The sequence below is a fragment of the Lepidothrix coronata genome, unplaced genomic scaffold (genome assembly GCF_001604755.1).
Source record: "Lepidothrix coronata isolate B3197 unplaced genomic scaffold, Lepidothrix_coronata-1.0 Scaffold204, whole genome shotgun sequence".
NCBI classification, from domain to species: Eukaryota; Metazoa; Chordata; class Aves; order Passeriformes; family Pipridae; genus Lepidothrix; species Lepidothrix coronata.
The window spans coordinates 935,573-956,272 of record NW_016690384.1 but is presented as its reverse complement, the minus strand read 5'-3'; the positions used below and the strand labels follow the sequence as shown (position 1 = coordinate 956,272).

At 47.0% G+C, this 20,700-nt stretch overlaps 2 protein-coding genes across 5 annotated transcripts in view; one reads left to right on the top strand and one right to left on the bottom strand.

The window, feature by feature from the left end:
- Positions 1–20,700, bottom strand: part of SGMS1 (sphingomyelin synthase 1) — a 96,680-nt gene that overhangs the window by 64,349 nt on the left and 11,631 nt on the right. For 3 of the 4 annotated variants that reach the window (XM_017832709.1, XM_017832708.1, XM_017832710.1), the window contains exon 1: positions 4,617–4,858. The exons of the other annotated variant lie outside the window; for it this stretch is intronic. The gene's annotated coding sequence lies outside the window, so the exon portion shown is untranslated. Of the gene's footprint in view, positions 1–4,616; positions 4,859–20,700 lie in introns of those variants that run through there. 4 annotated transcript variants of the gene reach the window in all.
- LOC108506084 (zinc finger protein 239-like) lies at positions 14,448–19,466 on the top strand. The gene is given in 2 exon segments (XM_017832714.1): positions 14,448–16,014; positions 19,454–19,466. A coding segment is annotated over 1 exon segment (888 nt). The 5' UTR covers positions 14,448–14,466; the 3' UTR covers positions 15,355–16,014; positions 19,454–19,466.

Here is a 20,700-nt window from a genome sequence, read left to right as displayed (position 1 = left end):
TAGAAGCCAGGAGAAGGAATTCACGCTGACAGTTGGCTCTGGGTACTACCAGTTCCGCTGATAGCAGGGCTGTGTGGCAAGGTTTGATTAGAGCTCATTCTTATCTTTCCTGTGGCATGCACAGCACTGCCTTGTATTATTTGACAAACTCTGACATTTTTGTTATATATTTCTCAGAAAATAAAAGGTCTGTCTTACCCAAATCAATGAGCCAAACTCCTCCATCCTGAGGAAGACCCTTCTGTTTGCACAGTACTGACTGCTGCTCTGCTGGGGTATGAGCTGCCAAGTTCAGGGCCCTGTTTCCTTAAACTGTTAATATCCTTGTGGAAATAGTTCAGTTTCTGGAGTTGCTAAGCAATCAGGAGCCAGAACAGCACGAGAGAAACCCGGATCTATTTTAGCATCTAACGTGACAACGCTCAGCTCTGTCTGTGCCACCACTCGTTCTGACAGCCACAGAAGCAGAAGCACCAGCTAAGAAGAAATTCTGAAGGTTTTGATGCTATGAAGATTAATGACTGAAGTTACTTGCCAGCCTCGTTCTCTGTGTCACAACACAGCCAAGAACTACCAGTCAATAGGACTCAAACACCCTCTAGAACATCGCTGGCTTAGTCACAAAATATTCACCATTTTACAACACCTGATCTAATAAACTCAGCCTGGAGCAGGCTCAGAGTTGAAGCTGTATCTCTGACTAATGCATTTGAAGAGATTACAGCCAGTGGAAACCTGTAGGATTTCCAGAAAGAGCACATGATTCCTTTATTAATAAGTCAGATGTTTTCCAGGTGAATGCCACCCCCCGTATTATCCACATAGTTTAGGAGAGTTAAGTGGCCACATCTGAGTGCTGAGGGCCACTCTGGGAGACTTGACAGAAGTGAAACTCTCTCCCTGATGCTCTCTCTGTCTGTCCATCAGCATAGACATCTTTTCCTTCCCGCTTCACACATTCTTTCAAGTAGCAACAGTAGGCTGCTGTCTTACTTTCTCACCCAGTACAACCAGCAAGGATCAGGAATGCCTGTGAAGGCTGGATTAAGCAGCTCATGACTGCTTCTTTGACAAGGCACATCGATGATGAGCGGAGCATTTTCACCTCACACCCTGGCACAGAGTATTTCCACATTTCACCAGCTCTTTTTTTTTTCCCCCCCACCATGTTTGCTTTGCCTTTGCCAGACTAAAGTACTCCTTAAAATGCTCTGGAGAAATTCAACCTGTATAGATCATTGTTCACCGACCCAGTTCACTTGTGGATTAAAGAAATCAAACTAATTGATTTAGAGACGACGTAAGGGATTTTGAGAGAACACTCAGCCCATGTCTGAGATGTCACTTTAATCCTCACAGTTAATTCTTTAAGCATAGGAAGCCATTTAAATTTGTAATGCAGTTCTTACATAAAAAAACATCTCCACAGGCCTGCTAATCACGGAACTATCTTGCAAATTGATCCTAATCTACAGCTGCTTGTGTCTGCACTCTTCCTGTGGAGAATATAAAATCATGCAGCCAATGGACACGTGAAAGGGTCTGCAAGGAAACAGTGACCCTCATTTGGTTCATGCACATCTGCAGCAGGGAACCACTAAACACCACTCTCCCCACCAGCTTTTGCTCTTATATTTAAGAGTGACTTCCATTTTGGAGTTTTGTCTTTAACTGTAAAAAAGCAGAATATTCTCAGCTCTCATTTCCAGTTTTGGAAGACTCGGAGACAACTCCCTCTGCCAGACACACCACATTTTTAACCAGAGACATCCCTTCCATCTTTCCTGCATGGAAAGCTGCTAGCAAACCTGCCAGCAAACTGCAAACTCATTCCTTGTGTCCCAAACTGTGATAAAACTCATCACCACAATCTACAGCAACACAATTACATGAATCAGCAAGATTTGTTCATGGGATTAGTTTTTGTTTGGTTGGTTTTGTAGGATCTGAGTGACCTGACCTCTCCAGCAGGAGACTGAGTTTTTCCCTGCTTCCAAAATAATCATTCCTCTTCTCAGATCTCCTCCCCACCTTCTTCTTGTTCATCCTTCCAAGAAAACACCTTGCAGGACACACTCTTCTCCACAAATGAGGCCCCAACACGAGACACTTGGAAACCTTTGCACGACGTGGATGCCAGGACCCTGAGAAGTGACACACTGATATTTTCAACTGTCCCCAAAGGGTCAGATGCTCAGTTTTCCAGATTAACCTGAAAATACTCAGAAGAGGAAAAGCTTAGTTAATTCTAAAGAAGCAAGTTATGACTAGGCTAGAAAGCATTAATAATATGAAATACTGTGAGAAGCTGCAGTGTAAGGTCCTTGCCACGATATTTGCAGTCAGACCTATCTACATAAAAATCCAAGGTCTGATCATTTGGATATATTAGGGATAAGGAATGCAGGGTATGACCAGAGTACAGACCTTGGTGTGCTCTTGGAACAGGCAACACCACCAGTGTTTGGTGTTCACCACCAACAGAAACTACTTCAAATTGCTTACTACACTGCTTATTTTCACCCATCAAACTGGGGTTTGGCCTCTCATGGATCATCTTCCACTGGCTGGTCCCTCTTCTGGCTTTGCAGGAGCTGGAGGAGAACGGGATGAAAGCTGAGGACTCCGTGACAAGCACAGCCTACGTGCTTCTGCTAAAGGGATGGAGACAGGAATGGTTCACCTTGACCTGCAACACACCACACATCAGAATTCCCACTATATTTAAATACACGGCTTCACTCCCAAAAGCCTTCCTGTCAAATTATCCTGTGATTTGGAAACAAGCCACAGCAGTTTAAACTCAGCTCTTCCCATTGTGCAAGTGCTTTGAAACAACAGAGACCCGCCTCTGCCAGCCCCTGGAACAGGGAACAGCTGAGCCTAAGCCATTCCAAAGACAGAAATCCCAAGGATTGCTCTGGAAAAAGCAATTCATGGACCAGAGAGCTGAGAAACTGTATTTCTCAAATGTAAGATTTATTTTTTTTTTTTTAGTTTTTAACATGAAGACAACCACAAGTATGAGACTTCACCGGGTGGAACATGATTCCTTCAGAGCAGAGGTGTGATGGCCTGGGAAAAAGGGGAGACCAGGACAGATGCAGATCCCAAAGGGAGGATGGGAAGAACAGAGAGACAGAAATTTATAGAAGTAGCTTCTCTGAGTTCTTAAAATATCATTCAATACTTTCCTCTTCTAAACAGAAGATTTGCAAGATAATTATACTGATATCAGACCCAGGCATGCAGTGCTTGGGCAGCTGTTATATCTTAACCTTTTCCAAAACTTCAAACACGGGCTGGAGACTGGGAAAAGGGAAGGTACCACTCCTGCAGCATCCCTGGGCTGGAATCAGCACGCCCAAGACCAGGGATTACTTTTCACAGATTCCCTGTGGTGCTGCCATCACTCAACAAGAAGCCTGGCATTTCCCTCCACCATCACAACCCTCAAAGCCAGTCACCCCAAGCTTCAGGGCTTTTATTTTTATTATAACCACATTAAAAAAAATAATAAAAATTGTTTAAAAAAATTTAAAACAAGCAAAAAAAGCCACTACCCAAAAAAACAACCCTCAAAGCTGCTTTGCTACATCACTTATATCAATATGTAAAAGCAGCTAAACTGCTCTGTATCTGTTTTCCTCCCTCAGCTCTCACTCATTCCCAGACAGCAGGTTCCAATCCACAGGCTGGGAACACTTTCCCCTCTGTAATAACACGTGGGAGATGTTTTAGAAACCCTTTACTGTGAAACAACAAACACCAGAAATGTGTTTTTCCTCTGGAAGCAAAGCTATACAGAAACAGACTTTATCTCAGCACGTTCCTCTGATTTTCAGTTCCTGAGATTTTCAAGCACATTTCTAGGGGTTCCTACTTAACGACCCAGCAACATTCTGGGGAAACTGGGAGGAGAAAAACTGCTGCAAACTGCTCCACAAATTAAACAATAATACTCTGGTTATGGATGCCAGCAATTTTTCATACAAGAAATGGCTTGGAATGTGATATGCCAATCAAAATGAACATTTAGATATGACATGCTGCCCCACTGCATCCCACTCCTGACCCTCAGCTCTGTAGAGCTCCTTGTTCCCACTGCAGCATTCCTGCTGCATTCCACTGCCAGGGGAAAGGATGCCTGTAAGCAGCTTATACAGATGCTTTGTTTATCCAAAAATATTTAAGCTCCAAGAAACATTAGAGCAAGACACAGATTTCAGCATTTGCACAGTAAAGAACTGCAACTCCTACAGATATTGCCAGAGACTTTCTTCCTTAAGGTCCTCCAGCTAGAAAGGACTATTTTGCTAAAGCAAAGCTACAGACAAAAAGCAAAGTGTACTCTCTTAGTGATGGGCTGCAAAGGGTTGTTACAGCAACGCTGAAGGAAGCAAAGGTGTCCTTTCACTCCTTCGCATTTGTTCAGAGCAGATCACGGATTATTCAGGAGGGATACCCAAAACTTACAGGGTCTTCCCCGGTAAGCAGGCTCGGAAAACTCCTGTGAAAGGGAACTTCCCCGGCAGCCTGTCCCACAATTCCCCTGGCAGCAGGGAAATGCAGCCAGCAGATCCCCTGCTCTGCTGGAGTCTTGCAGTCACACCCACCTTAAGACACAACTGTGTCCCAAGCACTTGTTGGTTAAGACAAGAGGAATTATCCACAGCCAATCACTATTCAGCACATCCCAGTTATCCCAGCGGTACAGAACTGGAAGACAGGAATACCAAGACTGTTATTGCTTAAAAGTGGCAAAGCAGCAGCCCATTTTTCTTCTCATTTGAAGACAGTGCTGCAGACATGATCCCTGTTTGAGGAGAGTAAATTAAACGTGCTGGACCCTCTTCCTAAGGCCAGGATACTGAGCTTGAGGAATTTTTTTGGAGGGGGTGGAGACAGTTATCTGGTTATCTCCCACTCTGCTGGTTCTGCAGCAGTTATCAACTAGTGCATCTTCCTGTCCAGTCTCCTTATCTATCTCTGCAGGCTCAGCATGCCACAGCTCCAGGTCCAGCTTTTCCAGGGATATGGTTTTGTTGTTATCTCCTGCCAGGAAATTCCCAACCAGAAGCTGGTTCTGCACCAGTTCCTCACTTCCATGAACTGCCTAATCAATCAACTGACTTATCTCAAACTACACTGGGAAAGTAGAATCAACCAAATACAAACAGAAAAAAGCCACGGAGACCTTCACTTACTCCTGCTGCCTTCCAGGATGGAATGTGTCTGGTGTGGTCAGAGACCTCAGACAAACAGAGCTGCAAGTAGTGAAACCCAGACAATCCAATACACCAAGAAAACTCCAAAGAAAGTAAAGTTGGAATAAACTTTGGTCAACTCCCCGCTTACCCTCCATGAGGTTAACTTCAGCCCTACAAGACTGTTTTTCAAGCCCAGCCTTGTACACCACCTAAATATAAGATTACTAGGTGAGGCTCAAGAGTTTAAACAGAAGTAAACCTATCACAGGTCCCTGATGAGACCCATGAAATAATGAGAAATAATCCCAGCTTGGATGTGAGAACACAAGTAACTTCAGTTCTTGCTTTAAAAAGCCAAAAAGTGCATTATTGTTCCATATGGAAGAAGTGGCAAGATCAAGATGGGACCAAGGAGGGACTGTTGGGGTGTCCTGTGCAAGGCCAGGAGTTGGACTGACAATCCTTGTGGCTCCCTTCAACTCGGGATATTCCAAGATTTTAAACCAAACAGACTTTATTTTCCTGTTTTTAATTACACCAGGGAGGAAGGCAGTTACACCAGGGATATTAAGTGCCAAGACTCGTCGTTTTGCCTCACTGCAACCCACAAACCCACCTGCAGCACTTCCTGAGGCACGAGCTACAAAAGCAGCAAGTCACACAAGCTTTGCAAGTCTTAGACTAAGGGAAATTAAAAAAAAAAAAAACTACAAAGAAAGAAAAGGACTGTACTGCACCTTTGAAAGCATGGGAGGGGCAGAGAGGCAGCCTTGTCACACAGCACCTCCAGCTTTCACAGGGCCCCAGAAACCTTGACAAATGAGATCTGTCTGTCTGTCTCCAAAGACACACAGTGAAGCAGCACCAGAGCTGGAAAGAACTTCAAACTCAAAGCCCCAGAGATTTCAGTCCTGGCTGCCCAGACAGTGCAAAGAGCAACAGGCGAAGCTGCCTTGTATCCTTGGATTTACATGTCAATACTAAAGCAGACAAAGAGGATGCAACACAAGTGACTTTCAGCCTCCCTGACAGACCAAACCACCACTGCCAGTGCTCTTCCAGTGGTTTAAACTGGTGACAGAACAGCTCCTGGCCACCTCACCAGAGACCCTGTCAAGTACTGCAGAAGAGGGCAGCACAGAAAATAAACCTATTCCCTTCACTTCCAGAGACTTACAAGGGTTATCCTCACCTCAGTGAAATTGTAACAACATTTTGCCTTCTTCAAATACTTTTTTTTTTTTTTAATTTGGAGTCTGGTTTAAGAGTAGGCCAGAGAGCAGGGGAGCATTAGCTCAGTGTCAGCTGGGTGATGACAGCCTGCACCACTCAGGGTTTCACTGACCAGCAGAAATTCTCTCAGCACAGGGCAGACACACAGTAATGACACATGAAATCACTCATGCTATCTTGTTTCCCACTCCTCTGCACAACACAGCCTATTTTTAGATTATAACTTCTGATGCAGGAGGGAAGCAAAAGATGGGCACAGGCACAACAGCTGCAAGTTAAGTCAGAAACACCAAGGAGGAGACATTTCCACTCCATGTTTTGTTACAACAGCTACCCCTTCACCTCACATTCAGCATCTCTGGAGTCACAGCAGCAAGATTTTTCCTGGCACGTGGATGTCACCTTCACACCTGGTTTCCCCACAGTCACAAGCTGCTTACAAAGAGCCTGTCACCATCCCAAAAACTGCCTCCCAAAGGGAAGGTTCAGGTTGGACATCAGGAGGAATTTCTTCATGGAAAGAATGATCAAATATTGGCAGGGGCTGCCCAGGGAGGTTTGGAGTGCCCATCCCTGGAGGTGTCCCAGGAAGGCCTGGCCGTGGCACTCAGTGCTCTGGGCTGGGGGACAAGGTGGGCACTGGGAACAGAGGGGACTCAAGGATCTCAGAAATCTTTTCCAACCTAAATGTTTCTGTGATCCTTGTGAACCAGAGCAAACACTGCTTTTTTGCCTCGTTTCATAGAGAAAAACAGAATTGAACGAGTGGGTCAGGTACAGAGGAGGAATTTTGAGCAGGTGACTCCTGAGTGGTGTGAGAATCTAGAAGTTAGTGAAGCTCTTTTTTAAGTTTCTTCCTCCCTTCTTTCATAGTGAGGCCTTTTATTTTTTTAGCATAGCAAGCACATCTCACAAACCTCTCACAGCCACTTAAAGGCAGGGTTTAGTGGAGCTGAAGTGAGGCAGCCTATCCATCAGCTATTTCCCTGAAATTTCAGCTGTTACACTGGAATTGTCTCCCATCTTGCTTTTTGCTAATTCTGTCAGTGCCACAGCCATCCATGGGTAGCAGGAGGAAGGCAGATGAGCTCACCAGAGCAGCACAACCAGGTAATGGCCCAGTAATTCAATCCACATCCACCCTCTGGGAGTATTGGATTCCAAGCTGGGTCTGCTCAGGAGCTTTGGGACCCAGCTGAGGTGCAGCCTGCTCCCCAATTCCACACACCAGGCCTATTCCTTGGGTCTCCAGAGGCCAAGCAGGCAGAGGCTCTGCTCTCAGTGTGCTGGGAGTGGTTTATTCCCTCTCGGCTGTAAAACACAGCAATTCAGCAGCAAAGCCCCATCAGTGCACCCCAAAGTCCCTGCTGTCACCTGCCCCACACCCCAAATTCAGCAGGACTGTTCTCCTGCAACACTGGCTTGAGCCTCCCGGGAAAAGAGACTCTTCCAGCCACTGCAACGAAGGAATAAATGAGACACTCGCACAGAAATGCACTGAGGACAAAGAATTCAAGCTGGATTCGCACTTGACTAATTGGCTGCAAGTAAAAGTCAAGTTACAAGATGTACCTGTGCGAATCACATGTGTTTAACTAGGAAGAAAACAACGTATAAAAATGGCTAATGGGCAGCAGCTGCTCTGTATTAAACATCAATCCGTGCCTAGTGTGATGCAAATTATCTTCAAAACTCAGGAAGATATTTTAAATAGGCTTAACACACCAACAATCGGGCAGCAGATGACTTGCTAAGTGCAGGGGGGAATTGAGGGTCATCTCTGTTGGAGAGCAGCACGACGTGTCCATAAATAAACTAACTCAAAACAAGGACAGCTGAGCCCTAAGGAAGCAAAACAAAATTAAATAAACGGAAACTTCCAGCTACAAAAGTTATTTCAACTTTCAAAGGTTCCCATAGTTCGCAGAAGAAATTGTTCCATGTACTTAAACTTTTCTACTTCTTGTCTTGGCCTAAAAGTCATCAACTTCTTGGGAAAGGAATTTAACTTGGAAAAGGAATTTTCTGGACCACACACTCTTGCAAGGCTACAGTAATTGCTTTTTAATCTTGTTTCTTCTGGGCATTGCTGCAACAACCATCCTATGCGGTTAAACAAACCACAAGGGATGGTCACCTCCCAGCTTGGGGAAATGATAGTCGGTATTCACGTAGAAATTCCATGTAAAAAAAAAAGATAACCTTCCAGAGTTTCCTTTTGAGAGCGCTCTGTTGGCTAAGCCTGTGCCTCAAGGCAGAGCAAAGCCCTTCAGGACAGCAAAGCTGGCCAGTGCAGCTGGGAGAGGCACTTTTAGGCTCCCTGCAAAGCCTCAGCTATCCCACAGCAGGCGCTCTCCCAGAAGCAACAGCTCAATACCGAGAATTGCCACCAACCCACCTAACAAATACACACTTCCAGTTTAAATATATTCACATTCTGATTAACCCTGACCACACAAGATTTGCAGCAGCCCTTCCGCTGCACAAGCCAAGGCAGGGGAAGGCACACGGACTCTTTCAGATGAAGGAGCTGCCACATCCTGGTATTGTCATCACCATTCTTTTAAAACCCTCTGGCCCTAAAGCCACAAGTGTGACCGACTTAGTTGTGACCTGCATGAGCAGCTCATGCTCATCCATTAGCCCTCAGTCTCCCCATTCCCACCTCAGTGCTCTGAACACTTTGTCTGGACAAGTTTGGCAGCGGGGTCAGGATTCCAGCAGGAGCCACCTTCCCCTTTTCCTTCTCACGCTTTCTGTGGCAAATTTTAACGCCACACCCCATTACCAACCTGCGGTTTTTGAAGGACAACACCAGTTCCCGCAAGAAACCAAAGTGCAGGATTGGAGGGGGAGGGAGGAATTCCCTGCTGGGGGATGCTCCTGTTAGAAACGCTAGGATGGGAGTCTGAAAGCTGCACCCGGACACATGTGAGGGACAGCTCATCTCTTCCAAACAAGTTTGTGAACGAGGAACACACCACTGGCTTTTGCACTGCTTCCCCTCCTGAGAGGCCACCTCCTGTAACGCATCCGTTACTCAAGTTTTCCGTTCGCTTTTTAAACGCCAAACAGCCTCTTCCAGCTCTAACAGCTCATCAGATGATTTATAAACGGTGCAAAAAAAAAAAAAAAAAAACCACTCAATTGGCAGGAAAGAGAAAAACTGAGCTCCACCGATGTATTTGCAAATCTGACCTGAACAAAGCAACATATGTTCTCTACAAAGTAACAGAAAATAGGGAGGAAAATTGAGCTAGACCTTCCACAAAAAAGCAATAGTGCTGCTGGAGCTGCAGAGAAATCCCCTGCTCAGGAGCAAGGAGTCACTGTCAGCAGAAAGGACCTTCTCCAAGTGCACAAAGACCCCACTGTATCTTGTTCAAAAGGGATAATAGGAACATAACACCAAAACGAGCAATGGTACCATAAAACCACCAGAACGGTGACAATAAACAAACCCATCAGAAATTGGCTGTTTATGCCCATTTCTGTTGAACAGCACAACACGACAACAACGCAGAAGTCCTGCTTTATACAGGATTTGGGTTTGGAGTTGCCTGCTTTCAGTTCCCAATGTAAGCAGGGAATTTAAGCCCCCACGTCCTTAGAAATATCCCCGGTGATACATATCCCCCTTCTCAGCAGAAGATTTTTGCTGCGGATTTGAAAAGCTTGTTTTCAGATCCGGCAAAAACGTGGTCTCTGGATTCACCTCCCTCAAACAGCAGGCTCCAAAACTGGACACACCTCGGGGTCAGGAGCAGGAATTCATCCCTCCAACAGCCATCGGCAAAGTCCCGGAACCCGCCCAGCAACTGCTAATTCCCTTTAATTGCTGGGATGGGACCACCCCCTCGGCAGGGAGGGAGGGGCGGCAGGAATTGCAGCCAGCTGTGCCTGCCCTGCCCTCGGGGAACGCTCATCCCTGACCATCTGAAGTCCCAAAAGTACGAGCAGATCCTGCCCTCATCACATAGGTCTGTCCACACAGGATTTCAGATGGACTGACACACCTTGCAAAAGCAGTTCCATTAGGAGGAAAAAAAAAAAACCACTCTCCATAAACTGTAATACAAAAGAAAAATCAACACAGGCCCTAAATTTCTGACGCTGACCTTACCAAGCCAGGCTTTGTTTTCTTCTTCAGCACTTTCAAAACCCAGCCTTCAGTTTAGGCTTCAAAAACTGAATTACCGGTTGTTACAAACTATCTACAGCGTTTTCATCTTCTCCCTGATATTTCTAGGCAATTAATTGCATCTGAGCAGGACAGGAGAATCCAAGTTTGACAACGCTTACCAGAACAATATTGCTGTATTTTAACAGCACAGACACAGCAGGTGACTGATCTGGCAAATGTCTAAATGTCAAGCTCCCCTTCCCTTCTCACCAAGCCCCAAGTAAAGTGCAGGGCTTGAGGCTCCCAGGCCAAGACAGGGCCTTGAGGAGGTGGGAATGAACATGAGGAAGTCATGGAAGAACAGCGGGAAGGCCACAAGGACTGTGCCAAGATCTGAAAGTGTCTGATCTGAGCTGCATTTCTGGGCCTTGTACAAACCTCTCCTCCCTCTGACGACAAGAAGTACCACCAGAGGTGATGAGTTTAATTTGGGAATATTTGCCAAGTCACACTGAGAATCCTTCTATTACATGTTGTGCTTAAAAACGTGTCGCTTTGCTGCACATCGATACAGGAATAAGTGAAGTACAGAGCTTTTGTAAGTACCTAAGAAAGCCTCCAGATAAGGGAATTGCTCTGCTCCTCCTTCTCCTCCTCTTCCCGCTTGTCTGAGGCACTGGAGGAACGGTGCTGCCCTCACCCTGCCAATGTAAATCACAGCAATAAAAACACCAATTAAAACCAGAAAGGTACTTTGCTCAAGACAATCGTGCAGGACAATCCGTCTTCTAAGAGGCTGACTCGAACACTCCGCTTCTAAAAAGTACAGCCCAAATAAAATATGTAGGTTATTAAGCACCCAGCAAGTCACTTCACATAAATGTCCACGGAGTAATTCACTTCTGCTTTATGAAAAATGGAATGTTTTTAGAGCAGTCCTGGAAAGGGAACAAATCCTCAAAACCAGAAGAGGAAAATACTGCCTCCAGAGAAGCCATTAAAAAAATCATTCCTCTTTTTATTTATTTTAATTCTTCACCCAAGTTCAAGGCTTGAAATACAGCAAGATCAGCATGTTCAGCTCCTCAAATACTTCACTTTTCACTCTGCGGTGCTGGTGGAAATAAATGGACTTTTCCTCTCTTCCAGCTGAAGTTTGTGGTGCCTCTTTCAGTGACTATCAGCAACGTGAAGAGCAAAGACAAAAGGATGCAGGAGCTATACACGGCCATGCTGCACTCCAGCAGTGCTCCAGCATCCCAAAATCCAGCAATCCCAGGCAAAGAGACTCAGTGGCACCTGAGCACTTCTTTTGGGTAGCAGTGAGTTGCACTAATGTGGAATAGTCTGTTGTAGGAGTGTTCCATGGAATACACCCCACAAGCACTCAAGGCTGCACGGGGTGCTATCCCAACTGTCCTCGTTCAGGAAAGTACTGGGAAAGGAGCAAGTTTGAGCATTTCCAGCTGTCTGCACACATCCTGTCACTGCACTGGATATTCACCACTAGCAAGTCCTTTAGTTACTCACAAAAGCAACACCCACTTCAGTTCCATCTTCTGCAGTCCCACAACTGCCTCTCACGGTGTGTCTTTAAATGGAAATCAAAATCAAAATCAACAACACATCAGTCACAAGCAGAGTTTGTTGACACAGCTGACACAGTCCCTGCAGGAATTATTCCACTCCAGGGGTGCAAATATTGCCATTAGTATTTTTGCATGACACAGACCTGGAAGAAGCCCGCTAGTGACATTCCCTGTGCTCCTATTTCTCTCCTGATAAGGTCTTTCTCTGCCAGGTAAACCACAGTGCACCTCTCCAAAACCCCAAGGAACACCCTTCAACACTGGGAAAGGGAGACCAAGAGAAGGTAGGGGGAGAAAACCCACCTCTGTGACAGCCATGAATTAAATCAGCCCAGAGAGCTCCCTTTTAACAGAGGTACCCCAACCTCTGGTTTCTCTGGGAAGGAAATCTGCAGCCTCTGAAGCTAAAAGCAGGGATTTAGTGATAGGGATCAGAGATTACAGCTCTGAGGCATTCATAATTGCCCCAGCTGCCAGGGTGGGAAGCCTTTGCCTGCCACAAGCCACCCTCTGCCACCACAACCACCAGCTCAGGTGACACACCAGCCTCTCTCACTCCAGGAAATCGAGGAGTTCATCTCCAGTGAGCACAGAATCATGGAAGGGTTTGGGTTGGAAGGCACCTTAAAGTTCATCTTTCATCTCCCTGCCATGGGCAGGGACACCTTCCACTAGCCCAGGTTGCCCCAAGCCCCATCTAGCCTGGTCTTGGACACTTCCAGGGATGGGGTGTCACAGCCTTCACTCCATAATGTCCAGCTATGCCCAACACAGCTGGAAACACATGGCAGTGACAAGCAGTAGCACCTTCCCTAGGAAAGATATAAAGGCTTCACCTTGACACAAGTCACAAGAGAAATGAATCCTTCTCACACAGTGTAAAAATTGTCTTCCTGAACCTACTTGTGCTTTAAAGTGTTCAGGTGTAGTTTATTATAATTACATTTATTAAGCAGTCTAGACAAACTATATTTTCTTGAAATCAGGTGAACAAATTCAAAATGTGACTTGGATTTTTATAACGAACAAGCTGGTTTGGCTTTTTAATTTGCACAGACTTTGGAACCTTCACCTTGAAAAGGTTGGAAGCTCAGTGTCCCCAGAGCTCTCAGTGGTGTCAGGATCTCCCTGCACGAATACAAAGCTCACATCCCACAACACACGTGCTGAAAAGCACAGATAAGGCATTATCCACCTCACAATTTTTTGGAAGCTTAGAGCAGAAGGGCCTGGGTTATTATCCGATCTGCAAATAAAGCCAGGTCATTAATTTAGTAGCACATCACATCCTGCAGGCTGAATTTCAACACACAGCTCCAACAGAGGAACCATGTGAAGAAATACAGCAATTCCCTAGGATTTCTAATATACAGCCATGGGAAGACCTAACTGGATGTCCTGAACGTGGAAACAAGATCACCAACCACAAGACACAATAATCAATGATGCCAACAAACATTTCTGTAGAGTGGAGAATTACTTTAAATATTTCCTTGTATCCAACTACAAATGGACAGCATTAGAGCACTATTAATGTGTGAGGGGGATTACACAGGTAATGCAAACATCTACTTTAACCTCTTAAGCACATTGGGTGATATTAGCAAAGAAGTCTGACAGGAGGAATCACAAAAGGATTTTAAAGACTGGCAGCCACTCAATAAAATGGCCAAGGAAAGTTCCCTCTAGGCAGCGATATATGATGCTGGTAAATCAGCATTTAAAAATGATCACTTTTGCCCTGATGGGACCAAGACTTAAGCAGCACCCATTAGAAGTGAAGATATTTAAGGAGTAGTTCATTAAAACATCAGCTCAGCTGGACAGGCACAGAGAAGAGAACAACTAACAGCCTTCTATTCCATAAACCTGGTGCTCCTGTATCAAATATTATCTGTACCTCGGATTCTTCCCTCTCCTCCACTCTCATCCCACCTTGGCACTGAGTAAAGCCTGCAGGATGGACTGTCTCCCCAAAGCCCACGGGAGGTTCTTCCAGCAACAGATTTCCTTCCTTGGAGAGTTTCAAAACCCAAGGGAACCCTGAAAAACCTGCTGTTCCTTTGAGGTTCGCTGTGGGGTGAAGTCACAGCCCCACAAATGAAGTTTGAAGGATTTGGAGTGTTGCAGAGTGTTAGGCCATTTCCCATGAGAGCAGTGGAGCTATTAGATAGTTCCCATGGACACAGCCTTGAGCTGTGTGGCTGAGTGCAGGTGCCGCATTCCTGNGATGTCCTTGGCCTTCCCTGTGGGCCGGAGGCAAATCCCCTCCATGTCCTTCTTGCTTCCTGCCCCAGGCCCCGAGCTGAGGATGGAGAGCCCAGAGGACAAATCCCCCCTTGAGACCCTGGTGGGAGAGGCCGTTTTGAAGGGCTCCCCGGCGCAGGAAGGCAGCGGGGAGGAAAAGGGCCGGAGATCCCCCCGCAGGAGGGGCTCCAAAGCCATCCCAGGGTGCTCTGAGGAGGAAAGAGCCAGCCTGTGCCAGGATGGCGGCCGGAGCTTGAGGCGGAGCTCCAACCTGGTGGTCCCTGAGCAGCCTCCCAGCAGAGAGAAGCCCTTCAGGTGCTTGGAATGTGGTAAGAGCTTCAGGAAGAGCTCCACCCTCATCCGACACCAGCACATCCACAGTGGTGCACGGCCCTACCTGTGTGGGGAATGTGGGAAGAGCTTCAACCAGAGCTCCCACCTGATCAATCACCACCGCATCCACACTGCGGAACGGCCCTACATGTGTAATGATTGTGGGAAGAGCTTCAGTGTCAGCTCCAACCTGATCCAACACCATCGCATCCACAGCGGGGAACGGCCCTATATGTGTTGGGAATGTGGGAAGAGCTTCAACTACAGCTCCAGCCTCCGCACCCACCATCTCATCCACACTGGAGAACGGCGCTACAAGTGTGGAGAATGTGGGAAGAGGTTTCAGACCAGCTCAGATCTCCTGAAGCACGAGCGGATTCACACAGATGAGAGGCCCTTCCGCTGCACCGACTGCGGGAAGGGCTTCAAGCACAACTCCACCCTCGTCACCCACCGGCGCATCCACACGGGAGAGAGGCCGTACAAGTGTGGGGAGTGTGGGAAGAGCTTCACCCACAGCTCTACCTTGACCAGACACCAAAGGACCCACTGGTAAGGGAAGTCCTACCAGTTCCCCGACTGCGGGAAGAGCTTTGGCTGCTGCTTCCACCCCAAATGAAGCCTCTGATGTTGAGGCAACCTCTGGAGTCCAGTGACTGTCAGTCCATCCCTTTCGACCACAAAGTGCCAGTCCCCTTTCTCAGGGGCAGGTTTTTCTAACAGAAGCTTTCTTGGGAGGTGTGTGGAGATTCCTGCCTTGGCTGGGGACTCCCCAAGGCCACTGCTGGAGATTGAGAGCAGAGATGTCCCTACGAGCGTTGGTCTGGGGGAGTTCCATCCATCTCCAAATAAGAATTATTTGTGGGGTGAAGTCACAGCCCCACAACTGAAGTTTGAGGAGTTTGGAGTGTTGCGGGGTGTTGGGCCTTTTTCCATGGGAGCAGTGGAGCTGGTTGGATAGTTCCCATGGACACAGCCTTGAGCTGTGTGACTGAAGTGCAGGTGCGCATTCCTCGGTGTTTTGGTGGAAATATGTTTGTGTTGTGTGTGTGGGAAAGTAGAAGTGGGAGTACCTAATAAAAGACTGCCTGCTGCACTGAGCAGGCAGACATCTCTTTGTCTCACTACCCTCATGTGTCTTGTGTGTCGATTCTTCCCCCTTCGGCCCGAGACCTTTCGACAGGTACCCAGCGACAATGGTGCCCCTTGTGAACCAGAAGAAAAGAAAAAAGACTGTCGACTATTGCCTGGGTCGTAGGGGTATCGCGGCCGGAGGCAGGTGAGAGCTGCAGGGCGAGGTGCAGCAGGGTCTTGGTGCTCAGGAGCTGTATAGCAGCGGGGTGCGCTGCAGGACCCGGGTCCGATTTTCTCTACACCTGCATACAAGTGTTTCTGCCGCACTTGGAAGGTGCGAGTTGCCTGGGAGCCTGGGTGCCTTTGGCACTTGTCAGGCGCAGGTGGGCTCCTGAGAATTTTTCTAAGTCACCATGGGGCAGACCATGAGTGCAAACGACAGGCGTGTGTTTATCGCCTGGAAAGCTTTGTTACGGCGTTATGGTGTTAGACCAACGAAGCTAAGTTATGTCGCTTGTTACTTTTGTGTCTTCGGACTGAGAGGGAGGCTGCTTTGCCTGGGAGGACATTAGAGTACTGAAGAAGAGGGGCCGGGCGGAGCCGGAGGGAGCCGAAGTGGGATCGGAGGTTGCGGAGCGGGGCCGGGGGCAGCCGAACGACCCCGCCAAAATGGACGCACTGCTAGCGACTCGGCAGCATTTGTCCAAGATGATCAAGGACAGCTACGGCATGAATGTGCTGCTGATGGACCGGGAGACGATTTTGTGACCATAGTGGCTGAATTTCACCTTCAGGAGCTTTCTACGTCTCCTCCGGACGGTGCCGTGCCCGTGTCCCCGGCGCCGGGTGCCCGCGCAGCCGTGTCTGGTCCGCCCGCTGTGGGTGCCTGCGGAGCGGCGCCGGGTCCGGCTTCGGCGCCGCCGAGTCCATCTGTGCCGTGCGGGCAGCGGCGGCCGTGCTGCGGCCCCGCGGCCACGGCCCTGGGTGCCAGCAGACTGGGTGCAGCTGCCGGGCCCGGCTCGGAGCGGGACACCCACCCATGCGCCGGCGGCGGCCCCGGCGCGGCGGACGGCGGGGGGGTCTGTTTCCCCCGCGCTGCCGACAGCCATGGCCCCGAGCGGTGTTGCGAGGGGCAGCGGGCTGGTAGTGGCGGCCGCGGTGTCAGGCGGTGCAGTGGGGGGGCTGTCTGTGTTCTCCCCTGTTTTACACACACACCCCCCGAAACCCCCTTCCCTCCTCCCCGGAACGTGTCCATCTGCAGCTGTTCCTTCCCTCCTGTATATCGTTCTTTCTCAGCAGACCATGTAGATAATTTGCGACATAAGGAGAGCAAAGGCAATTTGACTTTTCTTTCTGATTTTTCTTCGAATGACCTCAACCTCTATTCCCCCTCCTCCCCCTCCCTCCCTCCCTCTCCCCTGTCCTCCGGCAAGTGCTAGTGAAAGCTCCCTTAAGGAAGCAACACTTGCTTCCAGGGGGGCCGAGTGCTCAAGAGAAACAGGATACACGGGGGGGGGGGCAGAGGGCGGGAAGAGGTGAAGAAGGGAGGACAAAATGCAGCAGTGGTTCTGTTGCCATTATGACAAATAGTGTCCTTGCTCTATGAAAAAGGTTGAAAATTTTCAAGGTAATATCCTGTCCATTCCCGTCGTCTTTGTCTTTTGCGTGGAGAGTTGTACAAGATTTACAAGTTAATATTAGCAAATATTCCTTAAAATTTCCTTTAAGTTACGAGACTGATTAACTATACAGTTAATAACAACTTACGATGTCTGTGTGAATGACGGATGACTGAGATGGCCACCTATGTATGACTGGAAAAAGATTGTGTGAAAGAGAAAAGCTACATGAATGTGTAACTGTGTAAACTTAAAGATACTTTCTGCCGGTGTCAAGATTTTAGAGATGTGTAACATGATTCTGTTGAACCATAGTGACTCCTTATTCTGAATGGTATATGAATTCTTCCAATTCCCACCATGAGTAATTCCACTGTTATGAAAACTGGTGAGGTTTTAGTTATTTCAAGACTAGCCCTGTCTGACTAGCCATATGATTAGGACTGAAGTTAAATAAGAGGTTCTTACACAAATTTGGTGTTCTATTTCAGCCTTGTTTCAGAGGTTTATAGAGGTTGGATCTCAGATGGAGCCTTTCCCCTGGTGCTGTTCTTTTTCATGTGTCATGCTGCCCATGGGCTGTAGCTGTGTGGGCTGTGCAGGAGGCAGAGTCGTTTAGGCTTTTCTTTGTTTTCCAGGGTTTAAATCAAGGGTTGTCCATGTTGCTGCCCTGCTTGATCAGCCTGTTGCGGGGGGGCCCTGCAAACTGTCAGGGCCATCCTGCGTTCTTTCTCGGAACCATCTACAGCGTTACAGATAGTGTGTCTCTAGGCCTCCTGATTGGAGACCAGAGTGCACCAGTTATGTTGATCAGTGTGGCCGGGGGTGCGATGTTGTTTCAGGGAGTCCTTGTGTCTTCTTTTCGGGGCTTCTTTCATGCGGCAGCTGGTGGCAATATTTGTCGTAAAACAGCTAGTCCCTCATCCTTGGGACGTGCCCTGCCTATGGCAGCTGTGTTTTCAGAAAAATGTCCTCAATGCTTGTGACTGCTGCTTGTTCTGTACCAGACGTATTGATCACATAATCTGACTGGTGGATGTTTAGCATTGTATGAAGGCAGCATGGGTTAAGTGCCTTGTTAATCAGCCATTCTAGTAGCACAATTGTGAGATTTTGGGATTTGTTGTTCATGTTGCAGTCATTGATGCTAACTGTACGAGGCAGATTTGTGCTATGGTCTCCACACCTTATCCTCCAGTGACAGTTCCTAAAGGGACACGAATAGCTCAATTTGTATCTTTTCTGAGTTGTGTTCCCCAAACAGAGCCTCGTGAGTGTCGGGATGGAGGATTTGGTTCTACTGACACACCACAAGTCTTTTGGTCAGTGCCAATCTCTGCACAACGTCCACAGCTGACCTGCACTCTCTACGATGCTTGAACCTTGCTGTCCGTTGTCCAGGTGGACGAACTTCTGCATTCGGGACCTGACGTAACTGTCATTGCACGGACATCCTGGCCGGCCTCCTGGCCTGTGGTCACGCCAGGGCTTTGGGTTGTGAGACTGGGAGGTACTGCTCAGAATTTTCTTTTAGAATATATAGATCCTGTGTGATTTCAGCAGTGGCTCATACCTACAGAACAGCTATTGGCTCTGCAACAGCTTGTTAAAGAGCGGCTTGATGTTGATCACATTGAACCATCTCAGAATCCTTTAATCACCCCTGTCTTTGTGATAAAGAGAAAATCTGTGACATGAAGACTATTGTATGATCTCAGACAGGTGGAGCGGTCATGGTTACCATGTCAGCATTGGTTTATTGACCCCTTCTATGCTTTCTGCTGAATAACCCATTGCTATTATTAATTTGACAGGTTGTTTTTTCACAATCCAGTTAGACCCCAGTTATAGAGAAGAAAAAATCACATTTTCAGTTCCATCTATTGATTGTGCAGAACCTTACAAGTGCTATACATAGAAAACCCTCTCCCAGGAAATGAAGATATTCCTATAATGTGTCAGTGGTTTATGATTCCAGCATTGTCTCCTGTAATTTTCTGGCTGTCTTTTGTTGTCATTATATAGGTAATATTTCTGCTGGCTGTGGCCACTGAGGATCAGTTGGGTGTGCTGGAAGCTGAAACCAGAAAGAGTCCACAATCCTTTGGCCTACTAGTTGCTCCTGAGAAGGTGCAGCGAGAGGAACCCTGGAAGTATTTAGGGTTCAAAAATTACACGGAAAGCAGTTATTCCTCAGCCAGTTCAATTGGATATTAATGTCAAAACTCTACCTGACATACAAAAGTTGTTAGGGTCTTTCAATTGGATTAGGTCCTATTTGGAAATGGCAAACACCCAGCTGGCGCCTCTTTTTGACCTACTCAAATATTCTGACAATCCTCAGGAACCAAGGGAACTGACTAAAAGAGCAGTTCAAATCATCCAGCAAGTAGAGCAGGTTTTATATTCTAAATTTGTTTCATGAATTGATCATTGCTAAATTGTCTAATTTTTTATTTTTACAGATCACAGTGTTCCTTTTGGAGCATTGGTACAGTGGTTTGACCATTGGTCTGATCTACTGCACATCATAGAGTGGCTATTTTTTTGCCTTATCGGGCTCAAAAACTGCTCCTGGATTGTTTGAGCTCATAGCTCAAATCATTATTGAGGTTAGAAAAAGGTGTGTAGAGTGTTCTGGCAGAAATCCAGCACGCATTGTTGTACCTGTACAATCTCGTTACTTTCAGTGGTGCCTTGGAAACAAATGTGAATTGCAAGCTGTTTTAGCTGGATTCCACGGCTAAATTTCTTATCATTTACCTTCACATTCCCTTCTTAAGATTTTTTTTTTAGGAAAATTCCAATTGGACAAAAACACTATGCAGCACAGAGCTCCTTGATGGCCTTACAGTCTTTGCAGACAGCTCGAGGAAGACAAGTGAAGCTGCGGTAGCGTGGAAACCAGAATGCGGATGACAACATCAACTTGGTCATCAAGAGGATTCTCCTCAAATTATGGAATGTCAAGCTGTAACTCTTGCTTTTCAGTTATTTCCTATTCGGTCTTTAAATGTTGTTACTGATTCTGCATATGTTGTTAATTTATTACAGCAACTTTATCAGGCGGTGTTGCATTGTCCATCTCCAGGTCTTATTTTTCAAGTTTTGTTTGAGCTCTAGAGAACTCTTTTGCAGAGGCCTGTTCCTTATTTTGTGCTACATGTTTGTAGTCATACCTGTTTGCCAGGTTTCTTCACAGAGGGTAATGTCCGAGCAGATGATTTTGTTTTTGCTGTCGCTTTGAGACTTGTTCCTAGCATTCACCAGCA